At 48.4% G+C, this 26,361-nt stretch overlaps 2 protein-coding genes across 6 annotated transcripts in view; one reads left to right on the top strand and one right to left on the bottom strand.

Moving 5' to 3' along the window:
• Nucleotides 1–6,224, top strand: part of CDIP1 (cell death inducing p53 target 1) — a 28,367-nt gene extending 22,143 nt beyond the window's left edge. For both annotated transcript variants that reach the window (XM_007984315.3, XM_007984305.3), the window contains exons 2-6: nt 2,909–2,998; nt 3,426–3,524; nt 3,718–3,873; nt 4,494–4,767; nt 4,875–6,224. In XM_007984315.3, the coding sequence (XP_007982506.1) occupies nt 3,440–3,524; nt 3,718–3,873; nt 4,494–4,767; nt 4,875–4,986 (627 nt within the window). In that variant the 5' untranslated portion in view covers nt 2,909–2,998; nt 3,426–3,439 and the 3' untranslated portion in view covers nt 4,987–6,224. The remainder of the gene's footprint in view (nt 1–2,908; nt 2,999–3,425; nt 3,525–3,717; nt 3,874–4,493; nt 4,768–4,874) is intronic.
• Nucleotides 6,225–7,648: 1,424 nt separating this feature from the next.
• HMOX2 (heme oxygenase 2) overlaps nt 7,649–26,361 on the bottom strand; it is a 35,843-nt gene continuing 17,130 nt past the window's right edge. Inside the window, exons 2-7 of one of the 4 annotated variants that reach the window (XM_073015132.1) lie at nt 22,599–22,711; nt 11,959–12,082; nt 10,542–10,659; nt 9,347–9,838; nt 8,013–8,139; nt 7,649–7,922 (exon numbers count right to left, since the gene is read on the bottom strand). In XM_073015132.1, the coding sequence (XP_072871233.1) occupies nt 7,795–7,922; nt 8,013–8,139; nt 9,347–9,838; nt 10,542–10,659; nt 11,959–12,044 (951 nt within the window). In that variant the 5' untranslated portion in view covers nt 12,045–12,082; nt 22,599–22,711 and the 3' untranslated portion in view covers nt 7,649–7,794. Of the gene's footprint in view, nt 7,923–8,012; nt 8,140–9,346; nt 9,839–10,541; nt 10,660–11,958; nt 12,083–14,624; nt 14,722–22,455; nt 22,476–22,598; nt 22,712–26,361 lie in introns of those variants that run through there. The other 3 variants (XM_073015133.1, XM_073015135.1, XM_007984272.3) reach the window with 3 other exon arrangements.

The raw sequence follows: 26,361 nt of genomic DNA, 5'->3' as shown, positions 1-26,361 counted from the left end.
CTTGCCATGTTGACCAGGCTGGTTTCGAACTCTTGGCCTCAATCCATTTTCCAGCTTCAGTCTCCCAAAGTGCTGAGATTACAGGCATAAGTTCCTGCACCTGGTCACCACTCCCTGTTCTTAACCCTGTGCTATTGGAATTCACTCTGCAGACAGGAGGGTGGGAGAGTCATGCCGGGGTCCTAGACTTACGCCCCGCCCCATCCTTTTCTGGGCCTCCATGTCTTCTGTGGATAATAAGGCAACTCAGAAGAGTGATTGTGTAATTTCTGAACACTTGGAAAGATGTTCTGTCTCCTGTCAAAGAAATGCATATAAAAATGTGTCATTTTTAATATTAAAATTAATGATAACTGGCACTATAAATTGACATCCTTTCGAAAAGGCATAACATGCTCATGTCCTTTGACCCAGTCATCTCACTCTGACAAGCTTAGCCTGAGGAAATAATCTAAGAAAAGGGAAAGAGCGGTGGACAGAGGTGTTCCCTTGTATTTCATGAAAACAGCAAGTAGGGCCTTGCCTAAATGCCTTAAAGGGTTTGGTCTAGTATGCCCATTTTATGGAATATTAATATCGATGGTCACGGAGTCTTGTAAGATGGAATATGTGTGACACAGCATTAAAAGGATTTACCAGCCTGGCCAATATGGTGAAATCATCTCTCTACTTAAAAAATACAAAAATTAGCCAGGCGTGGTAGCGCGTGCTTGTAGTCTCAGCTACTTGGGAGGCTGAGGCAGGAGAATCACTGGAACCTGGGAGGCGGAGGTTGCAGTGAGCCAGGATCGCGCCACTGCATTCCAGCCTGGGCGACAGAGCAAGACTCTGTCTCAAAAAGAGAAAAAAATAAAAGGATTTAAAACTGTCAGGACAGCATCTGTATTTTTATATAGTATGGGCTGGGAGCAGTGGCTCCTACCTATAATCCCAACACTTTGGGAGGCCGAGGCAGGAGGATCGTTTGAGGCCGGGAGTTCGAGACCAGCCTGGGCAACATAGCGAGACCCCATCTCTACAAAACAAAACCAAAAAGTACAGGTGCCTGTGCATACAGACCAGCAGGGACATATGGAGATGGGCTGCAGCAGGGTGGTAGGACTAATTTTCTTTTCCCTCATTTTTTAAAAAAAGTTTTATTGACATAATTTATGTACCATTCAATTCACCCATTTAAAGTATATAATTTAGTGGTTTTTAGTTTATTCACAGAATTGTTCAACTATTGCTACAGTCGGTTTCAGAGCATCTTCATTACCCCAGAAGGAGATCCCATGTTCCCCACTTCTCCCTCTCTCCCAGACCTAAATAGCTCCTAATGTACTTTCTGTCTCTATGGGTTTGCCTACTGGGGACATTTCATATAAGTGAAATCATACATTATGTGGCCTTTTGTGTCTAGCTTCTCTCACCAAGCATGTTTTCAGGGTTCATGCTGTAGGGTGTCAGTGCTTCCTTCCTTTTTATAGCTGAATCGTCTTCCATTGTCTGGGCAGCCTACAGTTTTGTTTATCCATTCTTTGTTGATGGACATTTGGGTTGTTTCCACTTTTTGGCTATTATGATTCATGCTGCTGTGAACATTTGTGTACAAACTTCTGTGTAGACAGGTTTTCATTTCTCTTGTGCAGATAACTAGGGGTGGAATTGCTGGGTCATCTGGTAACTCTAGGTTTAACCTTTTGAGGAACTGCCAGACTGTTCCTCAAAAGGGGAACAGGGGGTGGCAGTTCCTCAAAAGGTTGGCAGGGGCTGTGCCCCACCAGCAGTGTATGAGGGTTCCCGCTTCTCTACATAATGCCTATTACTGTCTTTTTAAATTTTAGCCATCCTAGTAGATAGGAAATGGTCTCCTTGTGGTTTTGCCTTTCATTTCCCTTATGAAAAGATGCTCAGTAGTTTTCATGTGCTTTTGGCCATTTATTTGTCTTTTGAGAAGTCTTTGTTCAAATCCTTTGCCCATTAAAAAAATTGAGTTGTCTTTCTGTTATTTAATTGAGTTCTTTGTATGTTCTTAATACAAGTCCTTTATCAGATCTATGAATTATAAAATGTGATGGTGTCCTTTGAAGCACAAGAGTTTTTCATTCTGATGACATCCAGTTGAAGTTTTCTTTTTGTTGCTTTGCTTTTGGTGTCATATCTAAGAAACCACTGCCTAATCGAAGGTCATAAAGATTGATGCCTGCGTTTTCTTCTAAGAGCTTTTTGATCCCCGTCTTTCAGTTTTCAAACTGCCATGCTACTTTATAGTTGAACCCAAGAGCCTGGACTTGGTTCCTCTGGCCCTGCCCCTGATTTGTTAAACTTCATATTCAAACTTATGTGCCCTCCATCCCCTGCAGGTGCTGGGCTCTCTGGGAAACGCTCCTTTCCCTGTATCCTTTTGTTCCATTGAAATTGATTTTTCTCTCATTTTATTACTTTTAGCTAAGGTAACTGAACCCACTTCCCAAGTCCTTTATGATGCGAAGTAAGAGCAAAAGCTTCCCGGCTTTCTGAGCTGTGCTCAGAGAGTTTGGTGACAGAAATGAGGGAAAAGATTTCACTTGACTCTTCTTCCTCCCCACCCCCGCCTCAGCAAGCAAACCAGAGGGGCACAGGCCAGAGCACAGCTTGCCTGGCAGTCCTCATGCATGGGAGCTCAGGCCTGGTGGGAGGAGATACAGAGGGCCCAGCCGTGGCCCTTGGGTGCCACCAGTCTTGGGAGAGGGTGGAAGCAGACCTGTGATGGGACCGGGGAATGGAAGGGTGGTCGGGTGTGTGGATGGCACAGAGTGACAGCCAGGGAGAAGCCTGACGTGGGAAGGGGAGGGACTGCGTGGTACACGCAGGCCCCTGGGCCCAGCCCTGGCTTGGCAGCCCCTGCTGCCTGCTAAGGGCCCTGCCTTTCCTTCCCCTGAAACAGTTCCCGGAGCCTTGCCTGTTCCCTGTCTGTCCAGGCCAGCAGCTGAAGGAGCCTCACCTGCCTCCCTTCTCTGAGTAGCACGGATTTGAGGTAAGAAATCCCCCAGAATCCCCATTCCCAGTCCAGCCTCTGGCAGAGATCAGTCCAGTGTCTCCTCGACTGCCTTGGTGTCTGCTAAATGTTTGGGGAGGGGAGAGCTTGGTGCCAAACTGCTCTCATGTGGGGCAAATGCTGAGTTAGGCTCCCTGGGGGACTTTACCTCACTGGACCCTGCTTCCTGGGTTCTATCCTTGCCCTCCAGCTTCCAAACAGGGAAGAGCAGGTGACTGCTGAGGTGAGGATGGTGGCTCTGGGCTAGGTGGCCCTGGGGAAGGTGGGGGATCCCCAGTGCCTGGAGGCAGCCCCTTCTGAGGATGGTCACACGCCTTGTGCAGTGTCTCAGCCACTCCCCAGGGCTGAAGGGGAAGGAACCTGGCTGGGAGCTTAGTTCATGCCTGGGTTTTCCCTCCATGTCCAGGAGAAGCAGCGAGGATGTCCAACGAGCCACCCCCTCCTTATCCTGGGGGCCCCACAGCCCCACTTCTGGAGGAGAAAAGTGGAGCCCCGGCCACCCCAGGTAGGGGGTCATTGCTCCTGAGGCTCCCTGTTGCAGTCCCCTGCCCCCATAGCATGGTTGGGACTCTTAAGTGGTGATGCCCACTCCAGGGTCACCCCTGGGCCCCATCTGTGTCCCAAAACAGTGGCCTCTGGTCCAGCTCATCGTGCAGAGACTCCAGCTGAGTCTCCTCTTTCTGCCTCTCTCTGTCCAGGCCGTTCCTCCCCAGCCGTGATGCAGCCCCCTCCAGGCATGCCGCTGCCCCCTGCGGACATTGGGCCTCCACCGTATGAGCCGCCGGGTCACCCAATGCCCCAGCCTGGCTTTATCCCCCAACACATGAGTGCAGATGGCGCCTACATGCCTCCGGGTGAGTGGGGAAGGGATCTGAGGGGAACATGGGCTGCTCCTGGCTGCTGTCTGGCCTGCGCTGGCTGTCCTCAGTACAGGTGGGCATCTGTTGTAGGGCAGGGACTCCAACACACCCAACCAACCCTGGCCTGGAGCTCAGGCTGTGTGTGGACAGGGACTGTGCACGTGGGAAGGTGGGACTGCTCTCACTCAGGCTGCTTGGGCAGGGCTGGTCCTTGGCACAACAGGACCTGACATGGGTGGGGAGGGGCACCCTGTGTGCAGGAGATGGGTGGGTGACCCGCATAGCTTTCCCTCCCTTGGTCATGGGCTTGAGGCTGAGTGCCCTGTCCTTGCATGCCGGAGACAGGAGCAGAGGACCGGGTCATGTGCCTGGCTCTCTGCCACAGCTGTCATGGTCCCCAAGGGGTGGGGACCAGGAAGGGCTGGGAGAATGTGGCCCCACTTGACTTAGGGCCCCAGCTGTAAGGCCTCCCACTGGCCCGTTAGGAGGGTGGTAGGAAGTCTGAGGCCTAGCCTTGCACCCTGGGCGCTGTGGACCCTGAGGCTTTGTGCCGATCTCTTTGGGGCAGGTGGCAGGCCAGTGACCTCTCGCCTCCATCTTCTTTGCCATTCCAGGTTTCTACCCTCCTCCAGGCCCCCACCCACCCATGGGCTACTACCCCCCAGGGCCCTACACACCAGGGCCCTACCCTGGCCCTGGGGGCCACACAGCCACAGTCCTGGTCCCTTCAGGAGCTGCCACCACAGTGACAGTGCTGCAAGGAGAGATCTTTGAGGGAGCGCCTGTGCAGACGGTGTGTCCCCACTGCCAACAGGCCATCACCACCAAGATCTCCTACGAGATTGGCTTGATGAATTTCGTGCTGGGTTTCTTCTGTTGCTTCATGGGGTAGGTGGTGTGGGCACTGGTAGGGTGGGGGCTGCACCAGGATCAACTGGCTGCCTCTGCCTCCTCCGCAGCAGGCCTCAGCCTGTTCTTCCCTGTCTCTGATTCAGATGTGATCTGGGCTGCTGCCTGATCCCCTGCCTCATCAATGACTTCAAGGATGTGACGCACACATGCCCCAGCTGCAAAGCCTACATCTACACGTACAAGCGCCTGTGCTAACGGAGCTGGGACTCGGGACTCCCCCGCCTGTCAGTCTGGCCCCCTGTGCTTTGCTCCCTGCGCTCAGTGGTCACTTTCCCGCTCCCACTTGGGGATGGGAGCTGTGCCACCATCCCCTGGAAGTCCTGTCCTCTTCACCCTGCCCTACCCTGAACAGCTGACTCTTCTGGCAAAAATTCTGTTGGGATTTAAGGCCAGGGGTCAGTGGGTGGCAGGGGGCTGGCACTGAACTTGTGTGTTGTTGGTCTGCTTGGTGTGTGCGATCAGGAAGATAAGCTGGGAGGGGTCTCCTGCTGGGGTCCTGATTCCTCTATTTCCAAACAAGGTACAGGTTCAGTCCAGACTCTTTCCCCTAGGACCAAAAGCAGTCAGAGCAGTAGCCAGTTAGTTCCCTAGGCCTGTAGCCACAGTCGTTTCTGACCTGCTGGGCCGAGAATGGGTAAGTTGTCTGGAGTCAGGTGGACCCAAGTAGGACAGGGTCACAAAGCCTGGGTTTGTTTCTGGGTACTTTGCGTCTCTGGGATGCTAGAGGTGGGGCATGGTGGCTGGAAGTAAAACTGCCAACTCTGGCCCTCAGAACTCTCAGGTATAGAAACCCAGGATGTCTAATACCCTGTCCCAGTGCCCGAGAGCTGTCTGGTGTCAGGTAGAGAGGACACTGTACCTGGGTGAGTGATCAGACCCTGGTAGCTAAGAAGGAACTTCCCCCTTTGGGTCAGTGTGCAGACCCCCTTTCTGGCCATGCCTCTGTGAACCCTGTATTGCTGGGGCCCGAAGGAGCCCCTGAGCCTAGCCCCTTCCCGTCTGCCCCGTGTCCTCATTGCGTGTGGATATGACTTTTGCTCGGTGGCTGGTGTGTCCCAACTGGGGCAAGAGATGGCAGAGGATCCCCCTTGTGGGTGTGCTTGGATGTGCAGAGCCCTCTCCATGAGTTTTCTTCCCTGTAAGTGCCGGGCCCCTTGCCCCAGCTGACAGGCTGTTGCTGTACCTGCTCCTGCAGGCACACTGGGCTGGGGATGAGGAAGGAGCAGCCACAAGTGGTAGAACTGCCTTGGTGGACACCAGCCTTGCCCTGTCTTTATTTCCTGAATGGTTTGTGAACCTGCTCACATGGACCGCTGTATCCTGCCACTGTCCTTCCTGGTCTCGCACTGCCACTGCATGGCCTCCTGTCACTGTGAATCGTGGCCCAGTCTCAGTTTGTAGTTTCTCATTAAATTGGCCCTTTCACTTCCCCATCCTGGGCCTCTGCTCTCTTGCCTGGCTTCCTTCTTTTTTGAGGGAAAGAGGGTGGGGCTGCAGGCAGTCTACTGGCAGGGCAGAAGGCTGAGTCCTCAGAGTCTCACATCCTCAGTGCTGATGCCATGCCAACTGCCTGGGACAACACCAACATGTAAGGACCTAATTAAACCAAACCAGAGTCCGGTGTAGACCAGCCCTGGGAATTCCAGCTGTGACTGGGCCAGGGCACACGTTGGTCTCGGCAGTGGGTGTAAGGTCACCTTCCTTCCTCTGATGTTGGTTTCAACCATCTACATACCACAGCATCCACGCATGGGATCTGCAAGCTGGAGCCCTCCTACCCGCAGGCTTGAGCACAGCATCATCCAGCTCTGGGGAGGCGCACCCTTAAGCAAGACAGACTCGGCTGAGGCTGATAGGCTGAAGAGTAACAGAGTGCAGTCTGCACACACAGGTTCTGGGCCAGCTTTGGCCCTGGCCATCTCTGCACTAACTCATCTGAATTATGAAGGTGGCAGTCTTGGTCAGTAGTTTAAAGAGTTTCCCTACCTTTTAACGCTTTTTGAAATAAAACTTTTACAGATAGTAGATTCCTATTAATAAAACTATTTAAGTTCATGTTTCTATTTTAGACAATGACTTGTTTAAATACAAATATATGCTTTTTAAAAACCCATATATATATATATATATAAATTTTTTTTTTAAAACCTTTTAAGTAGGAAACCTCTAAGGTAAAAAATAACAGTGCTGGATACACTTTAAAGATATTTGCAAGATGGTTAGAGTGACTTTGCTTTGGAGACTAGGGGTGCTGGAGAGTAGACCAAGGGCAGGAGGTAGCTGCTGGGGGCCATGATGGACGATGTCCACTCTCCACACAGACATAACATGCCCTTACTTCTGAGGGACTCTCTCTCCTATGGGGAGGTGGCTTGACCCACCCGGTGCCGGGAGGCAGGGAAGGAGGCAGCTTGCAAAGCCCACTTTATTGAGTGCTGGAGCATTTACACAGGGCGGAGGAGGAGACAAGACAAGCTGGGGCCAAGCAGACCTCACCCAAGGGGTTAGAGGGATTCTGGGTGAGAGGGATAAGCTCCCAAGGCCTCTGAGGCTTCCACCCACACCCACCCTCACCCCCAGGGTCCAAGAGAGGCCCAGAAGTAGTACAGCAGCATCCAGCAAGGCCCCCTCCCACAGCCTGGGCTTACAGGCCACTCACCTCCAGCAGGGGAGACAGCCACCCATGTACTACAAAAACAGGAACTACTGGAAGCAGCCGAGGGCCCAGAGGTGTGGGAGCCTGGACTAGAGCTGGGTCGGAGGCCAGGCCTGCTGCACTGTGCCGACTGCTCCCAGGGTGACACCCTGTGCCCAGTGCAGAATCTGGCCCATGGAGAGGATGCTGTCAGGCAGAGGCTCTAGCATCTGGCTTTTATTGGTTGCCTTTCTTAAACCCAGCATTTTTTAAAAAGTCACCTGAGGTGGTAGTTTAGTCAGGGCTGGAGAAAGGGGTAGGCCAGTGGTCAGTCGGGAGGAGGGTACCGGCATGGCATGATGGGTCCTTCACATGTAGTACCAGGCCAAGAGTCCAGCAGCTAGGGCCATGCCAGCGGCCAGGATGAACTGGAGGCTGGGCTTCCTCAGCACAGCCATGGCTGTTCGGAAGGGACAGCTGCTGCCCTCCAGGGCACCTGTGTGGCAGCACCAATAGGAGACATGGCATCAGTGGAGTTTGCTGCTACACTTGCCCCAGGAGGGGAGCTCAAGACACACAGACCTACCTTTGTCTTGCTCACCAGCGTAGAAAGGGCATTTACGCATGTCTCCTTTCCCATCGTGTACAGGGAACCCATCCTCCAAGGTCTCTCTGGCCAGCGTGGAGCCAGCCTGGTCCAGTTCATTGAATATCTGCAGGAGCAGAGGATCGACTGAGCCATCTTTGGGCTGCCCACACTTTTTTTTTTTTTGTTTTAATGCTTTTAAGATGAGGTGTCTGTTGCCCGGCTGGAGTGCAGTGTTGTGAACATGGCTAACTCACTGCAGCCTCAAACTCCTAGGCTCAAGTGGTCCTCCCACCTTAGTCTCCCATATATGTGTACCACCATACCTGGCTAATTTTTAAATTTTGCGGGGAGATGGTGTCTCACCTTGGTTGCCCAGGCTGCTCTTCAACTCCTGGGGTCAAGTAATCCCCCTGCCTCAGCCTCCCAAAGTGCTGGGATTACAGGCATGGGCCACTGCGCCTGGCCACACTCCTTTTCGAGGACGCCCTCTGGATAGAGTGAGCTGGAGCATGTGAGCTTGCTCAGGTGTGCCAGCTACACAGCAAGCAGCCCTGGTGGGCAGCAGCTGCACTGCCTGATGCTCCTCCCTCCCTAGCATGTGCTCTGGGGAGGTGTGGATGTTGGTACCCCAAGAAGGCTGCCAACTGCTGGGTCTCCCCTGGGAACTGACCAGAGAGGCACCCCATGCCTGGCCTTCTCTGAGGTGGCTCTAGCCACTGAAACTACCACAGCACAGACAGGAGGGCATGAGTACACCCCCATTTCTAGCTACTGGTTATTTTTTTATCAAGAAGCAATAGAAAACCTGGAATATGGGAGAATGAGGCTGTGGCAGGGCTGACCCATCCTGAGTGACCCTGGGAGGCCTCACGGGAAGCTGACAGGATCTGGGGACAGAGTAAGCCTCCTCAGGTCCAGCCTCATCTACAGGCTACTTGTAAACAGAGCTTGCTTACTCTCCTTGGTGGCACTGGATGTCTATTAACTTACAAAGCAGGGCTTTTCAAAGCAAAACTTAACTAAAAAGAAAATTATCCATTCTTCAAGACCAGCATCCTGTAGGGAGGAAGGAAGCCAGCTCCATTCTCCCAGACCCCTCCATGTGCTGGAGGACTCACCCTTCTCAAAACACTACCCACTGGCATCTATCACACCAGGCCTCCATGCTGGGAAACACCTACTGGGCCCACAAGCTCTGGTGGCCACCTTCCTCTCAGCACCCTGCAGCTCATCTGTCCTAATGCCATGTGTGCCCTCCTAGGCCACTCTGGATCTGCTACCAGTCAAAGTTTCCCTCTTCAGCCCTGGCAGCTGGCAGCTCCCAATAGTACCTGCATGTTATACTCAAAAGCCTTGTTGGCCTCCTCCACGATCCTCTCTTTGGTCTTCATGTTCAGGTCCAGGGCGTTCATCCTGGCTCGGTAGAGCTGCTTGAACTGCTGGGCATTGTCCACATTCTCAAACAGGTAGAACTGGGTCCCTTCCCCTGTGCTGGGGAGTTTCAGTGCTCGCTGGGCCACCTTCTTCAGCACCTGGCCCCCCGAGAGGTCCCCCATGTAGCGGGTGTACGCATGGGCCACCAGTAGCTCCGGCTCATTCTGCCCTATGTAGTGGATCCGCTCCACATACTTTTTGGCAGCCTTGGGGCACTGCACCTGCTCCTCCCAGTTTTCACCAAAGAAATATTCCATGTCCTTGGTCAACGCCTCCTTCCGGTGCAGCTCCATGGGGAAGTACAAGGGGGCAAAGGCTGGATGGTCCTTGTTGCGCTCCATTTCCTCCTCGAGGGCTGAGTATGTAAAGTAAAGTGCCGTGGTGGCCAGCTGTGGAGGTGACAGGAGGAGGCCAGCCATGCCTGAGCACACCACATCCGAGCAGCTGGATGCAGAGGCTCAAGTGACAACCCCCAACCCTGAAGACCCAATCCTATGGCCCATTTTTATGTAGTGAATTATTTAACACACAAGGAATCTTGTGTTTCTTAAAGGAATGGCATGGCATGGTGAAGTCTTTGGAACATGCATACTTTTGCTTCCTTCACACCACTATGTTATTCTATCTAAGCCATGAGAACCTTTTTTTTTTTTTTTGCAGGGGACAGAGTCTCGCTCTGTCAACCAGGCTGGAGTACAGTGGGGTGATTTCGGCTCACTGCAACCTCCACCTCCCAGGTTCAAGTGATTCTCCCACCTCAGCCTCCCAAGTAGCTGGAAATACAGGTGTGCGTCACTACACCTGGCTAATTTTTGTATTCTTAGTAGAGACAGGGTTTTACCATGTTGGCCAGGCCGGTCTCAAACTCCTGGCCTCAACTGATCCACCTGCCTCGGCCTCCCAAAGTGCTGGGATTACAGACATGAGCCACCGTACCCAGCCGAGAGCCAGAGCTTAATGTCAAGAAGGAATGGAGTGTGGAGAAAAGCCCAACTTTTCCCTCAGAATGGCTCCAGGGGCATCTTTCTCATGGGACTAAGGCCTCTACCCCAACCCCATATGACAGTCTGGAACCCAACGTGGGGCACAAACCTTAAACAGCTCCTTCTTAATGTTGCCTTTCAAGAAGTCCTTGACAAACTGGGTGTTTTCTGCCCGGTCGTGTGCTTCCTTGGTCCCTTCCTTCAGGAGCTCCGAGAGGTCAGCCATTCTGTGGAGAGATGGGAGGTGTTTGTGTGTCAATTAGCCCTTCCCAGCTTCCCAGAAAAGACCATACATAGGAAGAAGACTGAGTCCAGACCCCAAGGTGACCACCTGTTGTACTGGAGGCCGGGGCTTCTCAGACACTTCACTCCAACATGAAAAGCAGGAATTTGTTGGGGAACACAGGGCAAGCAGACATGACAGTCTGCTCCAAGGACTCAGGACACAAGGGATGACTGTGGCCTGCTCCTTGAGAGTAGTACCCACGTCCATGTGTCTGTGTTGGGAACCACTCAAATGAGCAATGCTTTGCTTCTGTGGCCACCTAGTGGCCGAAGAGACACACATCTGTACTCCCATCAGTATTTGCTGGCTTCTAGGAACAGCCTGCCTTGGAACGTGTCTCCTGGAATCCACACACCTCAGTAAGGCTGTGACCATGGGTCTCCTCGGATGGCCCCACTGCCTTCCTTCCACCTTGGACCCACAGCCTCTTCAGGACTACATATGACTAGGACCAAGCACGGAAGGATGAAGAAACAACCGAGAGGCTGGGGCTGGGACCTTGGGTTTGTGCTGCTTAACGAAATTACATAGTGTAAAGGTGTGTGGATGGATGGACAAGGTAGAAAACATATGATCCTAAAGATGGTTGTACTTGGGCAGGGGCTTACATGTGTCCACACAATCCATCTATAAGAGTGAGAGAAATTTGGCCTTATCATGGTCTGGCCTCTGCTGGCTTTTTTAGGAGATTAGCTCGTTATCATCCATGTTCTGAGAATCGATTTATTATTAGCAATTATTTCAAGGGATAAAAAAAAAAAAACTTGACCAATGACTGGGCTATAAAGAGAGGCTAATGATGCAGAACAGGGCCTGGAAGCTCAGGTTTAGCATGAGCTGTCCCTATACAGAGTAAGGAAAGCCTGCCCTGCAGTCAGAGTTACTCAATTTTATGGGGTAAAGACTGAACAGGGCCAGCTTTGCCTCCATTTACCCTTTCTCAGCCCAGATGAGGAAACATGCAAGTTTTTAAGAAGAAAAAAGGATGACTACCATCAAATCCTATCAGCACTCCCAGGAGCACCTGCTCTGCCTCCTGGGATGAGACAACAGACCAGTGGGGAGAACTCTAAGCAGCCGAAGCTGTATGCGGTCCCTGCAGGGCCAAGCAGGCACCCAGGGGTCCAGAGCTCATGGCCCATGGCCACTCCCCAGTGCTGCCAGCAGACGAAACTGGGTGTGCTGAGCAGGACAGGTGCTGGGCCCACCTGACTCAGTGCAGCCAGCCCCCATCACTCACCTCATTTGGTTCTCCTTTTCTAAGGCCCCAGAGTTCTTTTTCTCTGATTCATCTACCCCCTCTGAGGTTTCCACTTCCGCTGACATTGCTGCTGGGTGTGGTTCTTGCTGCTCTCACTCTGGTCCTGCGAGACACAAGGAGCTGGTGATGTGGCACCCACGGCAGTCACTTCCCCAAATACCTGCCGGTTCTGCTTTCCTCAGAGCCAATGTAACCAAGGTGACACCCACACACCCCAGGATTGTTTTCTTTAAAATAAAGCTCTGCCATTACTGGGACCATAGTGGAATATGGAAAAAATCTGAATATGAACAATGTATTAGGTAATAGCATGGTATTGACATTAAGCTTGCTGGTTTTAAAAAATAATTGTACTGCGATTATGTAAGAGAATGTCTTTGTTCCTAAGAAATACATACTGGGGTATTCAGAAGTAAAGGCACACTGCCTGCAACTCTCTGTCAGATGGTTCAGAAGACGGTGTGTGCATGTGCATGTGCTGCAGGGTGGGAACACTGGCAAGTCAGAAAAGAAAACAAGGCAAAATCCTAGCAGTGAATCTGGGGAAAAGGTTCTCTGAGAGTTCTTTGTACTATTCTTACCATTTTTCTGTATGCTTAAAACTGTATCAAGACAGGGTGCGGTGGCTCATGCCTGTAATCCCAGCGCTTTGGGAGGCCAAGGCAGACTGGAGTTCGAGACCAGCCTGGTCAACATGGTGAAACCCTGTCTCTACTAAAAATACAAAAAATAGCCAGGCATGGTGGTGCGCACTTGTAATCCCAGCTACTCGGGAGGCTGAGGCAGGAGAATCTCTTGAGCCCAGGAGGCAGAGGTTGCAGTGAGCTGAGATCGCGCCATTGCACTCCAGCCTGGGCAACAAGAGCAAAACTCTGTCTCAAAAAAAAAAAAAAAGTATCAAAATTTAAAAGTTAGGCTGGACGCAGTGACTCATGCCTGTAATCCCAGCACTTTGGGAGGCTGAGGCGGGTGGATCACCTGAGACTGGGAGTTCAAGACCAGACTGACCAACATGGAGAAACCCCGTCTCTACTAAAAATACAAAATTAGCCAGATGTGGTGGCGCATGCACCTGTAATCCCACCTACTCGGGAGGCTGAGGCAGGAGAATCACTTGAACCTGGAAGGCAGAGGTTGCAGTGAGCCAAGATTGCGCCACTGCACACTCCAGCCTGGGCAATAAGAGTGAAACCTTGTCTCAAAAAAAAAAAAAAAAAAAAAATTAAAAGTTACCGAAAACAAAGAAAACCTCAAAAACCTTAGGGAAATAAAAAGCTTGGCAAGCAACGCAGTTTCACCCCTCTGCAAGTGTGCTGACGCCAGTTCATCCTACCTGTGAGAGGCTGGGTGCCTTGTGCAGAGGGCAGCCCACAGGAGTTACCAAAAAAGCAGACGGTCCGTAGGCTGAAGGAAATATTAAGTTGGCCAATCAATTCCCCCTGCCTGCTGCAAAGGCTGAGCCTTCGTCAGCCAGGGAAATACAGTCCCATAACAAGGCAAGCGCATGCTCCATCCCTGGGGGCTTCCGCTCAGGCAATGTAAGGCGCAGCCCATTTGGGAAACCTTCTACATGAATAGCAGCACAGTAGCACCAACAACTAATAAAGTAACTCACAAAGACAGAACTAGGGCCAAATCAGGCCAAACTGGGCCAAGGAAAAATAACTTATCTACTGAGCATTTTCTGTGTGCTGTACCCAGAAACAGGTGTCAAGAAGAACAAAGAAGTGTAAGAAATGGTCCTTAAAAGGCTCAAGGCACATATCCTTCCTGAGTTTCCTCTAGACAGCTAGTTATATTTTTGTTATCTTTTAGGATATTATAATACATGGTTTGCTCACTGAGGCCTTTTTGAACCGTCTCTCTCACCTTTACATTTAGCATCTATATTGGGATTATTTTAGGAAGTCAAGTGATAACTCATATAGCACAATGCCCACCATGTGGTAAGCACTCAATGAACGTTACATCATGATCATACTTTATTTTGACTGAGGTTTAGTGATGTCTGAGAACACTCAGAAAATAAACATCGGGATGTACAGAAAAATAGAACCTTCTCTTGACTCCAAATCAGAGACGCTCTACTCTGCAATAACGCTGATGAACTGTATGATGCACAACACAGTCTAGAAGAATGTGAAAGCAGGCGGGTATCACATGGAGGGAACAGTATGCAGAGGGCTTCCCGGGGCAGGACCCTCAACACAGACAGGATTTGGGGCAGGAGTTGGGGAGGGCCTCTAGATCAAAGGAATATTATGAACAAAGCCAGAAATGGGTGGTTCACAGAGATAGCATAAGGCTGCCCAGCTGTGTGTCTGCTTATCAAGGGGCCAGAACAGGCACTGTGAGCTGTAGAATAAGCCTCACATGGGCCTTCAGACCTTGATTTATATTTTATATATATATATATATATTTTTTTATTTATTTATTTTTTTAATTTTTTTATTTTTTAATTTTTTTTTGTAAAAGAACATCTTTGCTGGCTGGGCGCGGTGGCTCACGCCTGTAATCCCAACACTTTGGGAAGCTGAGGTGGGCAGATCACAAGGTCAGGAGTTCGAGACCAGCCACTGGCCAACACAGTAAAACCCTGTCTCTACTAAAAACACAAAAATTAGCCAGGCATGGTGGCACACACCTGTAATCCCAGCTACTCAGGAGGCTGAGGCACGAGAATCGCTTGAACCTGGGAGGCAGAGGTTGCAGTGAGCGAGATTGAGCCGTTGCACTCCAGCCTGGGAAAAAGAGCAAGAGTCCATCTTAAAAAAAATTTTAAAAGGCCAGGTGTGGTGGCTCACACCTGTAATCCCAGCACTTTGGGAGGCCGAGGCGGGCAGATTACCTGAGGTCAGGAGTTCGAGACCAGCCTGGCCAACAAGGTGAAACCCCGTCTCTACTAAAAATACAAAAACCAGCCACACATGGTGGCACACGCCTGCAATCCCAGCTACTTGGGAGGCTGACGTAGGAGCATTTCTTGAGCCTGGGAGACAGAGGTTGCAGTGAGTCAAGATCATGCCGCTTGCACTCCAGCCTGGCCGACAGAGTGAGACTCTGTCTCGATAATAAATACATAAAATAAAATATTTAAAATAATAATAAATAAATAATAAGAACAGCTTTGCTGTACACCCTTGAGGACCCCGAGAGCCAAAATTTGTCTCTGGCTGCTCAGTTCTCAGGCAGCAGAGAAAAAGGTGCTGGGATGAAAACACTGAGCTATCTAGAGGAGGGAGGGGTGCAGTAAAGGGTCCTAGAGCCTCTAGATGGGTGATGGAAGCAAAGGACCAGGCTTAGGGCACACCCCAGGTACCCCAGGACCACAGTCCCCATGCTCCTTACAGACAAAATGAGGCAAAGACAAGTGCAATCCATGGCCCAGGTCACCAACTGCAGTGACTGGAGTACGCTTCTTGCCATTTGCACCTAATTATCATGCTGCACAACAGTGACAGGGAAGGTGATTAAATCTCATTAACTATGTTTTACTTGGTAATAACTGCATGCTCTGGGAGAGTACAGTCTTGCTTAATTAAACAACAAGTCCTTTTGCTTCTCTTAAAAATACAAAAAGGCGCCAGGCGCAGTGGTTCACACCTGTAATCCCAGCACTTAGGGAGACCGAGGTGGGCAGATCACCTGAGGTCAGCAATTCGAGACCAGCCTGGCCAACATGGTGAAAGCCCATCTCTACTAAAAATACAAAAATGAGCCAGGCATGGTGGCGGGCACCTGTAATCCCAGCTACTCAGGAGGCTAAGGCAGGAAAATCCCTTGAACCCGGGAGGCGGAGATTGCAGTGAGCCAAGATCATGTCACTGCTGCACTCCAGCCTAGGAAACAGAGCAAGACTGTCAAAAAAAAAAAAAAAAAAAAAAAGCTGCTTCCTTTGGTACCCACTTGGGCATTTTCTCAGCAGCACTTTACTTGTGTTAGCTCCTCTTCAACCTCACTCCTGTCTGCCAGCTCCCGGTTCTGACCTCCCAGCCCATGGGAAGCCAAACTCTGGACCAGAACTGTCTTTTCCACTGCTATAGCTCCAGGGTCTGGAAAATACTAGATTCTCAATAAATACTTGTTGAGTAAAAACATCCAACTGAAAAAAAAAAAAAACCAGGGTTGAGGGGAGAGGAAGGAAGAACATCTCGTGCATGATGCCAAAAATATGCAATTTTTTAAAAACAAGAAAAAGTAATCTGCTGTCCACTACTTCAAATTTTCTAAACTCAAAACAAGTTCTACTGATTTTACTTGGAAGGAAAGCTAACAGGAAGAATACTGAGTCCTCAAGGTGGGCTGAAAGTACCAACTACCATCTGTACAGACCTGGGGGCTGGGGCAGAGGAGGCTCCTGGGAAGGCTCGGTTAGGACATTCAACCCACAGACTGGGGCCAGGGAAGGCGACCTTGTGGCCTAGCCACTGTCCAAGGGAGTGGCCACACAGTGTGGCATTCAGAGACCACCTTGCAACAGGAGAAACGTAATATTTTTTCACTTTCTGAAAAGCTACATGTCCAGACTTAGTCTGGTTGGTTTCTATACTTGAATGCTCTTTTCTTTGCATGAACCATTGGAATCTCTAGAAAATTGGGGGCCAAATCATAAACGAAGAACCTTTTTAGACTTCAATCTCTAATATCCACAAGAAGCTACATGTTCCCCACCCCCGCCCCCACCAAAAAAAAAGAAGAAAAAAAGATCCTAAAATATTCCACTCTGGGAAATACACTTCAAGAAATAGTGATAGTAATCGTAATCTGTATCAAAATAATACACAGCCATACTATGATGTTAGGAAAAAAACAACACACAGCCTCAGAACAAAGGGCATAACTGCTCAAACAACAGTAAACAATGGAATCCTGGCACAGCCGGGACAAGTTGATAAGCTGTGTTCACGCATGGAAAAGCCTACAGAAACTTTTTTTTTTTTTAAAAAAGGACCCCAAACACTGACTACAACTGTGTGCAAAAGCATACAAGCATACTGATAATGACAAGCGGGAAATTTGGAGAGCTATAAATACTTGTTTTCTGTTGGACTTTTTAGCCAACTGCCTGCTTCTTTTATACGGAGTGACTCAATTCTCTTGGAAAGAAAAAGGGAAGAGGAAGGGGAAGGCAGGAAAGGGAAAAAAGAAACCAAGAGACAGGAATTGGACCAAGCAAACCAGCTAAGATCCTGCACTGCGTTAACTAACTAGTCAATGGAAGCTCCTGGGTCCTCTTTCCTATTACAAATGCTAGAAAGGCCAGTCTGCCCTCTCTCTTTCCCGTTTCCAAAAACCTGTGACCCTCTGTTTATTAAATCTACCTCCACTACTCCATAATTCCAGTACTTCTAGCTGTTCACCTGATCAGCTGCTGATTCTCATTCCAACACCTGAGCTAACAGAAGCAGTAACAAAGTTCCTATCACATTTACTTCCAGCAAAAGAGGTTCCTTTAGACCAGCTCAGCAGATCCCGAATGCTGTCCCAAAGCTTTTGCTCCTGCTAGATTGCTGGCACCAGGCACTACTGGGACTTCTGAGACAACAGACAAAGATATCAAATCCTCCTCCATGGAGACTAAGTCCAACCAATTTCACGTCAGGTAACTCAGTGCATTGCTGCCAGGTGGGAATATAATCTAAGAACTATATTATAATTCATTTCCTATATTGTGATACAGAAAGGAACAATAAAGACTTCTTTGCTCTGGAGAAACCTGAACTGAAGGAAGAGAGCAGGTTGCTCAGCTCAGCCAGCACCGAGGGTAAGGAACAGCAGACTGACTCACTCCTTGGAATGAGAACAATTCTGCAGGCTTCTGACTCAATGAAACAGTGACACTCGACGGTGACCAGCTACTGCACTGCATGAGATGCCCACAGCATGAACTCAGGTTGTTATCCCACATGCATGGGGAAGCTAAGTGGCTGCTCAGAGACTTCTGCACTGGGACTCCACCAATGCTCCCTCCCTGCTGAACACCTTGCAGTTGGGCATCAGGAGTCTTACCATCACCCTAGATGGGGGTCCCCTGCCTGATTCCTAGAAGGCTGTTTGCAGCTCAGAGCTCACTCCTATAAAAAATTGCCACCGGCCGGGCGTGGTGGCTCAAGCCCGTAATCCCAGCACTTTGGGAGGCCGAGACGGGCGGATCACGAGGTCAAGAGATCGAGACCATCCTGGCGAACACGGTGAAACCCTGTCTCTACTAAAAAATACAAAAAAACTAGCCGGGCGAGGTGGCGGGTGCCTGTAGTCCCAGCTACTCGGGAGGCTGAGGCAGGAGAATGGTGTAAACCCGGGAGGCGGAGCTTGCAGTGAGCTGAGATCCAGCCACTGCACTCCAGCCTGGGCGACAGAGCAAGACTCCGTCTCAAAAAAAAAAAAAAAAAAAAAATTGCCACCATATTAATATGAGGTGATTACTCTTCAGCTTCCACAACTGACTATCATCCTGTCTTCCCAGTAAAACCAAAAGCTTCCTACAAGAGAGATCTAGATTCCCTCAGATTCAGATCAGCGTCCAATATGACTTACAGGCCAGCACCCTGGGGAGCATCCAACCTGAGTTACAGCTGTTGCAAATACACAGATGGAGTCCTACTGAGAAAGCCAGTTAAACAGAGGATATGTGTGCCTGTGCCTGTGTGTGTAACAAGAAAATAACAGTTAAATTCTAAAATACCAAGTAATACAAATGTTTAATTGGGTCCCATGTCTCTAAATTAGCTGTATGAAATTTGTTTTGACTTCTCTTCAGATCTGACTTGACTCTTCTAAGTTTTAAACTGACAATTATATTTATGGGGTACAGTGTGGTTTTTGCACACATGTATACATTGGGGAATAATCAAATCAGGGTTATTAACATATTATCAGCTCATATACTTATCATTTCTTTGTGGTGAGCACTTTTAAAATCCACTCTTTTAGCAATTTTGAAGTATACAATACTATTATAATATTAACCATATTAACTATAGTCACTATGCTGTAAGACAGATCATCAGACCTTATTTCTCCTAAATGAAATTTTGTACCCTTTAATCAACATCTCCCCTTTCCACACCCACCTTTCCTTTCCCCCAGCCGATGGTAACCAACATTTTACACTCTCCTTCTATAACTTGGACTTTTTCAGATTTCACATATAAGTGATATCATGCACCATTCGTCTTTCTTTGTTTGGCTTACTTCACTCAGCATAATGTCCTCTAGATGCATCCATGTAGTCACAAATGACAGAATTTCCTTCTTGTTTATGGCTGAGTAGTATTCCATCGTGCGTAAATACCAGCTTTTAAAAATCCATTAATCCACTGTGTGCTGCGAAGACTAAGTGGGCTAACATGTATGAATGTTTGACAAAATGCAGCACCACCTCGAATATTGAGCTCTTACTGAGGAAGTCGCTGGTGAGAATGAGCAATTGGATGATTGTTAAACACTGAGAAAGAACAAGAAATCCAGCAAATTCGGATAGTTCTGGGCAGGTCACACCTGAGGACTTCTAACTCAGACCTCATTCTCCAGCAGTGTCAGGAAACAGGAATATCTGCCCTTTCCAAGGTGAACCATGTGACCACTGCAGGCTAGAATACCCACATTGCAGATGCCACTGGAGATTGGCTGAGCCACATGTTTGGGGCAGCAGACAGAGCTCAATCAGTTCTAATCCAATAAGGGACTATATAACAGAGACTTCTCAACACCCTGAAGAAGCCACATCATCTAGAACTATACCTTCTAAGTTTATAGAATAAATGGCCTGAGGTCTCCTCTGAACTCTGGTACTACCACTCCTCAGGAAATATTATACATAAGCCCTTTCATTTCAATCACTGGGGCAATTCAATCCCACAGTTCATTGAATGGAAGAGTGACTATTAACCTCTTGATAAAAGAGCAAATCCAGGCTGAGTGCAGTGGCTCACACCTATAATCCCGGCACTTTGGGAGGCCAAGGTGGGAGCATTGCCTAAGCCTAGGAGTTTAAGACTAGCCTGGGCAACACAGCCAGACCTTGTCTCTACGAAAAATAAAATAATTAGCCAGGCGTGGTGACACACACCTGTAGTCCCAACCACTCGGGAAACTGGGGCCAGAGGATCTTTTAACCCCAGGAGTTCAAGGATGCAATGAACTATGATCACACTATTGTACTCCAGCCTGGCAAGGGAGTGAGACTCAAAAAATAAAAAGAGCAAGTTAAGACTGAATCCAGCTGGGTGCAGTGGCTCACGTCTGTAATCCCAGCACTCTGGGAGGTCAAATGGGTAGATCACCTGAGGTCAGGCATTCAAGACCAGCCTGGCCAATATGGCAAAACCCTATCTGTACTAAAAATATAAAAAATTAGCCAGGTGTGGTGATGCGTGACTGTAATCCCAGCTACTCGGGAGGCTGAGTCACGAGACTTGCTTGAACCCAGGAGGTGGAGGATGCAGTGAGCCGATAATGCCACTGCACTCCAGCCTGGGCGACAGAGCAAGACTGTGCCTCAAAAAAAAAAAAAAAAAAAAAAAAAAAAAAAAGGGTTGGGCGCGATTGCTCACACCTGTAATCCCAGCACTTTGGGAGGCCGAGGCAGGTGGATCACGAGGTCAAGAGATTGAGACTATCCTGGTTAACACAGTGAAACCCCGTCTCCACTAAAAATACAAAAAAATTAGTTGGGTGTGGTGGCAGGTGCCTGTAGTCCCAGGTACTCGGGAGGCTGAGGCAGGAGAATGGCGTGAACCCGGGAGGTGAAGCTTGGCAGTGAGCCGAGACCATGCCACTGCCCTCCAGCCTGGGCTACAAAGCGAGACTCTGTCTCAAAAAACAAACAAACAAAAAAAAGACAATGAATCCTGGAAAAGTAGGGACTCGGGACACAAAGCACTTGAGTCAGATTTACTAAATAAGCATTTGCATGTCTGGGCAAAAAGGAAGGCAAACTAATTTAAAGGCATTAGCCTCTTAAGTAACCTCAACACCTGACAAGAGACTGGTTGTGGTAGCTCAAGCCTATAATCTCTGTACTTTGGAACGCTGAGGTAGAAGGATCGCTTGTGGCCAGGAGTTCAACACCATCCTGGGCAACAAAGTGAGACCCCCTCCATCTCAAAAAATATATTGAATAAAAAAAAACAACCGATAGCAGTTCAAGAAGTCCAAGACTTTTCTTGCAGGCTTTTTTACTGGAGAAGAGAAGTGTGCTCATCTCCAGCCATGTGCAAATACAACTGAGCAAGAGTGAAGGCAGACACGAAGGACGGAACCTGAAACACTGAAATGAGTTCAAAGGAGGGGCCTGGAATTGACTACTGCTGGGACAACGATGAGTCCTGAGAGTCTTCCTACTATAACTGAAATAAGCACAAGACTCGCCCCTGTTCCCTGACTGCCACCTCACTTTATATGAGAATGTGTCCCAGGGCTGAGAAGCTGAGGATTCTTTAGTTTCATAGGCAGCACCGGGGCAGGGGGAGGTGGTAAAGCCCTGAGTGAATTCTAAAATGGTTCTGGTGGGATTTTTATAGGGACAGAGCCTAGGCTTCAGGTATCCCACAGGGCTGGCTTTAACTGATGAAACCGTGGGTCATCCCTAGGTTACTATCAAGCAAATATTATTCCAACACTGAACAACCTTGAAAGCAGGTGTCCTGTGGATAAGTGGAATCAGTCATGTTTCCTTTCACACAGGCACAAAAATTGTCACCTGTAAGCTTCAGCTTCTATCATAAACAGGAACTGTGAATAGTATTTGGGGGTGGAGGGAAAAAAAAAGTAGGTGATTAAGGTGCGTATGCAGAACTGTCATTTTGGGAAACCTGAGAGTGCCATCAGCTCCCAGATGCTTTCCTTTCCACAAGCAGCCTGAAGCCTTAGAAGCCATTCCTGGAGGCTGGTTCTGGTAGCTCACACCTATAATCTCTGCACTTTGGGAGGCCGAGGCTGAAGGATCACTTGAGTCCAGGAGTTTGAGACCAGCCTAGGAAACATAGTGAGCCCCCTCTCTACAAAAAAATAAAAATAAAATAATTTTTTTTTTTTAAAGAAGCCATTCCTGCCTTGGTAGACGGCCCTCAAGTTCACCCAAGACAGCACTAGACTATAAGTCTGACAGACCTGGGTATACCAGGCTAAGTCACTTTCAAGCAGTGTCTCATTGGCTCTGAAGAAACTAAGATCAAGAGAATTAACATAGGCAAGGTTACTCAGAGAGCTAGTGATCAAGTTGAAACTAAACTTGAGTCATTCTGAATGCAAGGTAACTCCTCCTGTGTCCCTAGTTAATCCTCACTGGTTCCTGCATGTGAGATTAGTATAGTGTCACCACAGACTGCTAGTAACATGGAAACTGAAGTTATGGGCTAGAGGCACTTGTACCACACTACATTTATGCATGCAGTAGAGAGGTTAAACTACAGCCTGTAATTTGTTGTTTTAGTATGAAAAGTGAGCAAGAGGCCAGGCATGGTGACTCACACCTATAATCCCAGCTCTTTGGGAGGCCGAAGTGGGCAGATACTTGAGGTCAGGAGTTCGAGAGCAGCCTGGCCAACATGGTGAAACCCCATCTCTACTAAAAATACAATTATTAGCAAGGTGTGGTGGCGCACGCCTGTAATACCAGCTACACAGGAGGCTGAGGCAGGAGAATCACTTGAACCCAGGAGGTGGAGGCTACAATGAGCTGAGATCGATCCACTGCACTCCAGCCTGGTCAACAGAGCGAGACTCTGTCTAAAAAAAAAAAAAAAAGGAAAGAAAAGTGAGTAAGATTCTATTATTTCTGAGAAATAAGTGCTCAGGCCCAGCTGAAGATTCAGAAGTTGATGCTGCTTGTCCCCAAAACACTCACCTTGGCTCACTCAGATTACACAACAACCTGAGAAGATTGTTCCCTGGTGAGATCTATTTTTGATGACTAACAGGGCAGGCCAAGGCTGGTTCCAGCAGGGGAGGATGGCATACCCCAATATTCAGTGCCTGAAGAGAGGCAATCAGACCTGCTAGACCTTAGTGGACAATGAAGCCAAGGCCTCCAGAGCATCCCTATACCAAAGGGAGGTCACAATAGGGTCTGCACATCTCTATAGCATCCATTGCTATAGTAACTACAGAGAAATAGACTAAACCGTGTCAAGCATGTATTGAGTGTTTAAAATCTAAGCAGTCCTATATTTCTGCCTACTGAAATATATTAAATATATAGTGCCTCAGAAATGGTAGTGCAATAGATAGAAAGTATATTAACATAAACTTCCTGTAAAATTAGCAACTCTATAGGACAAGCCTTTGGTCAATCGAACAAGGCAGCTCCAGTTTCTCACTCTGGGCCTGCAAGGTATCTTTACACGTTTCCACAGGCCTGTAGAGTAAGGTATTATTCCTAGGCTTCTTCACAATGACTGCCCAGATTCTGGTGGGGGCTGAAGTTGGGGCAAGGAAACAAGCCCAGGCCAAAAACCAGTAATGCCACATATGGTTGGCTCATCCTACACAGACTGTGCCTATGGTAGGACGGAACTAGCAGCAGCAGCTATTGGACTTGCTCAAAGAAAGATGGTCAGCTTTCCCAGCACTACCAGCGCGCCCTGCCTACACCCTAAGAGTGGTAAGCGAAGTGGAATCTGCTTCCTTCTTACCCTCTGACTCCCTGTCTTAATGCACAAGGCACCAAGAGTTCCTAAAAAAGGAGGTCCTCAACTGTTTTCCTCCCTTAGTATATAGGGCCTGATTTGCACATAAATGACAATGTCCCATAGGAGTAGTCGGGCAGAGTGTCCAGAAAATATATTGCAGATGATGTGAAATTACTAGCAATTAGCTGTAAATGCAGCTCTCTCTTCTACTCTAAACAACTTCTCAGAAAGAGAGCCAACTTACAGGGATAATCTTTAACCCAATCAAACCCAGACTGGTCTTGAACTCCTAGCCTCAACAGTCCTCCCATTTTGGCCTCCCAAAATGCTGTGATTACAGTGATTACAGGTATGAGCCACCATGCCCGACCAAACTTTTTTTTTTAAGAGACTCACTTTTTCACGCAGGCTGGAGTACAGTGGTGTGATCATAGCTCACTGCAGCCTGGATTTCCCAGGCTCAAGTGATTCTCCTGCTTCAGCCCCCGAAGTAGCTGGGACTACAGGCACAAGCCACCACACCTGGCTAATTTTTTTATTTTTAGTAGAGATGGGGTTTCACCATGTTGTCCAGGCTGGTCTCAAACTCCTGGACTCAAGCGATCTGCCTGCCTCAGCCTCCCAAAGTGCTGGGATTACAAAGTGCTGGGGTGCGTGAGCCACTGCACCCCACCCAAACTTATTTTTTTAAAGGCAAAGCATTCATAAACTTCATTGTTAATAACAAATTATTTGGAACACATCTCATAACCACACTTAAAGAGTACAAAATCTAAGTGACACAGTGATTATTTAGCAAAATGTACACTAGCTTTCTAGGAAAGCTTTCTAGACACTCCATACTCCAGCTCTTCAAAGAAACCTTTCAGGACTGAAGGGAAGAGAAAACAGATCACCATGCATTACTCCGCCCAGTCAATATGTTAAATTTCCACAGTCATGTTTCCTTTTCTTTTTTTTTTTTTTTTGAGATGGAGTCTCACTCTGTGGCCCAGGCTGCAGCGAAGTGGTGCTCTGCAAGCTCCGCCTCCCAGGTTCATGCCATTCTCCTGCCTCAGCCTCCCGAGTAGCTGGGACTACAGGTGCCCGCCACCACACCCCACTAATTTTTTGTATTTTTAGTAGAGACGGGGTTTCACCATGTTAGCCAGGATGGTCTCGATCTCCCGGCCTCGTGATCTACCTGCCTCGGTCTCCCAAAGTGCTGGGATTACAGGTGTTAGCCACCAAGCCGGCCCCACAGGCATGTTTTCTACTTTCCTCACTAGTATGAAATTCCCTGGACACGGCCTCCCATCACAACTGTCACTTGGCTGTAACTTGCTATCTGTATAAATGGCATACGTGACTATTAATTTAGATGAAGATTTAAATATTTGTATTTCTGTATATATTCTATGATAAGAAGACCGAATCCCCCCATCTGAATGAAAGTTTCTAGAAACTGGGTTCAACAAGTGTAATAGCAGGCATATGCACAGAAGTCCTTTCTGCACAGCACAATACTAATGTGTTCAAAAGACACACGAGGAGCTGGGGCAGTGGACTAGATTTTACAATGATCTCTAGAGACTGAGCCGTAGTAGGCACCCAACAAATGTTAATTAAGATGAGCCTAGCCATGAGAGAATCTACCGGATAAACAGAGGCCAAGAGGCAGCACATGGAAGTGGTTAAGGCACAGGCTCTAGAAAGGTACAACCAAGAGCAAACCCTGGTTCTGCCCATCCCAGTTGGGTAGACTTGGGCCAGCTACTTAATTCCTTGGCGTTTCTTTCTTCATCTGTAAAAGACAGTGATAACAATTCCACAAGGTAGGTATGAGAATTAAATGAGATAAATGAGTTATAAAACTGTGACATTATATGGTGCTGATTAATAAACTAAAGAAAACATCCCTTGCAATTTAAAATTAATGGCTGAGCCCAGTGGCTCATGTCTGTAATCCCAGCACTTTGAGAGGCCAAGGCAGGAGGACTGCTTGGGCCTAGGAGTTTGAGACTGGCCTGGGCAACACAGGGAGACCCCATCTCTTAAAAAAAAAAAAAAAAAAAAAAAAATTTAATTAGCTGGTAGGCTGACGGGGGTGGAGGGGAGTGGCATGCAGTTGTGGTACCATCTACTTAGGAGGCTCACGTGGGAAGATCACTTGAGCCCAGGAGGTAGAGGTGGCAATGAGCTATGACTGAACCACTGAATTCCGGCTTCCAGCCTGGGCCACAGAGCAAGACTCTGTCTCAAAAAAAAAAAAAAAAAAAAAAAAGGAAAAAGAAGAGAAAAGAAAAAAGAAATGTAAAATTAACAAATGTCCCCTAATATTTCCTTTTTCTCCCCACTCCTGGGTTCAAGCAATTTTTTTTTTAAATTATACTTTAAGTTCTAGGGTACATGTGCACAACATGCAGGTTTGTTACATATGTATACATGTGCCATGTTGGTGTGCTATACCCATTAACTCGTCATTTACATTAGGTATATCTCCTAACGCTATCCCTCCCCACTCCCTCCGGGTTCAAGCAATTCTTGTGCCTCAGCCTCCTGAGTAGCTAGGACTACAGGCCAACACACCCAACTAATTTTTGTATTTTTAGTAGAGTCAAGGTATTGCCATGTTGCCCAGGCTGGTCTCAAACTGCTGACCTCAAGTGATCCGCCCGCCTTGGCCTCCCAAAGTGTTGGGATTACAAGGTGAGCCACCGCACCCAGTCTTTTTTTTTTGAGATGGAGAGACAAGTCTTGCTCTGCCAC

Source organism: Chlorocebus sabaeus, chromosome 5 (assembly GCF_047675955.1).
Source record: "Chlorocebus sabaeus isolate Y175 chromosome 5, mChlSab1.0.hap1, whole genome shotgun sequence".
NCBI lineage: Eukaryota > Metazoa > Chordata > Mammalia > Primates > Cercopithecidae > Chlorocebus > Chlorocebus sabaeus.
The sequence above is the reverse complement of the archived record's forward strand: the minus strand, read 5'-3'. Positions and strand labels throughout refer to the sequence as shown.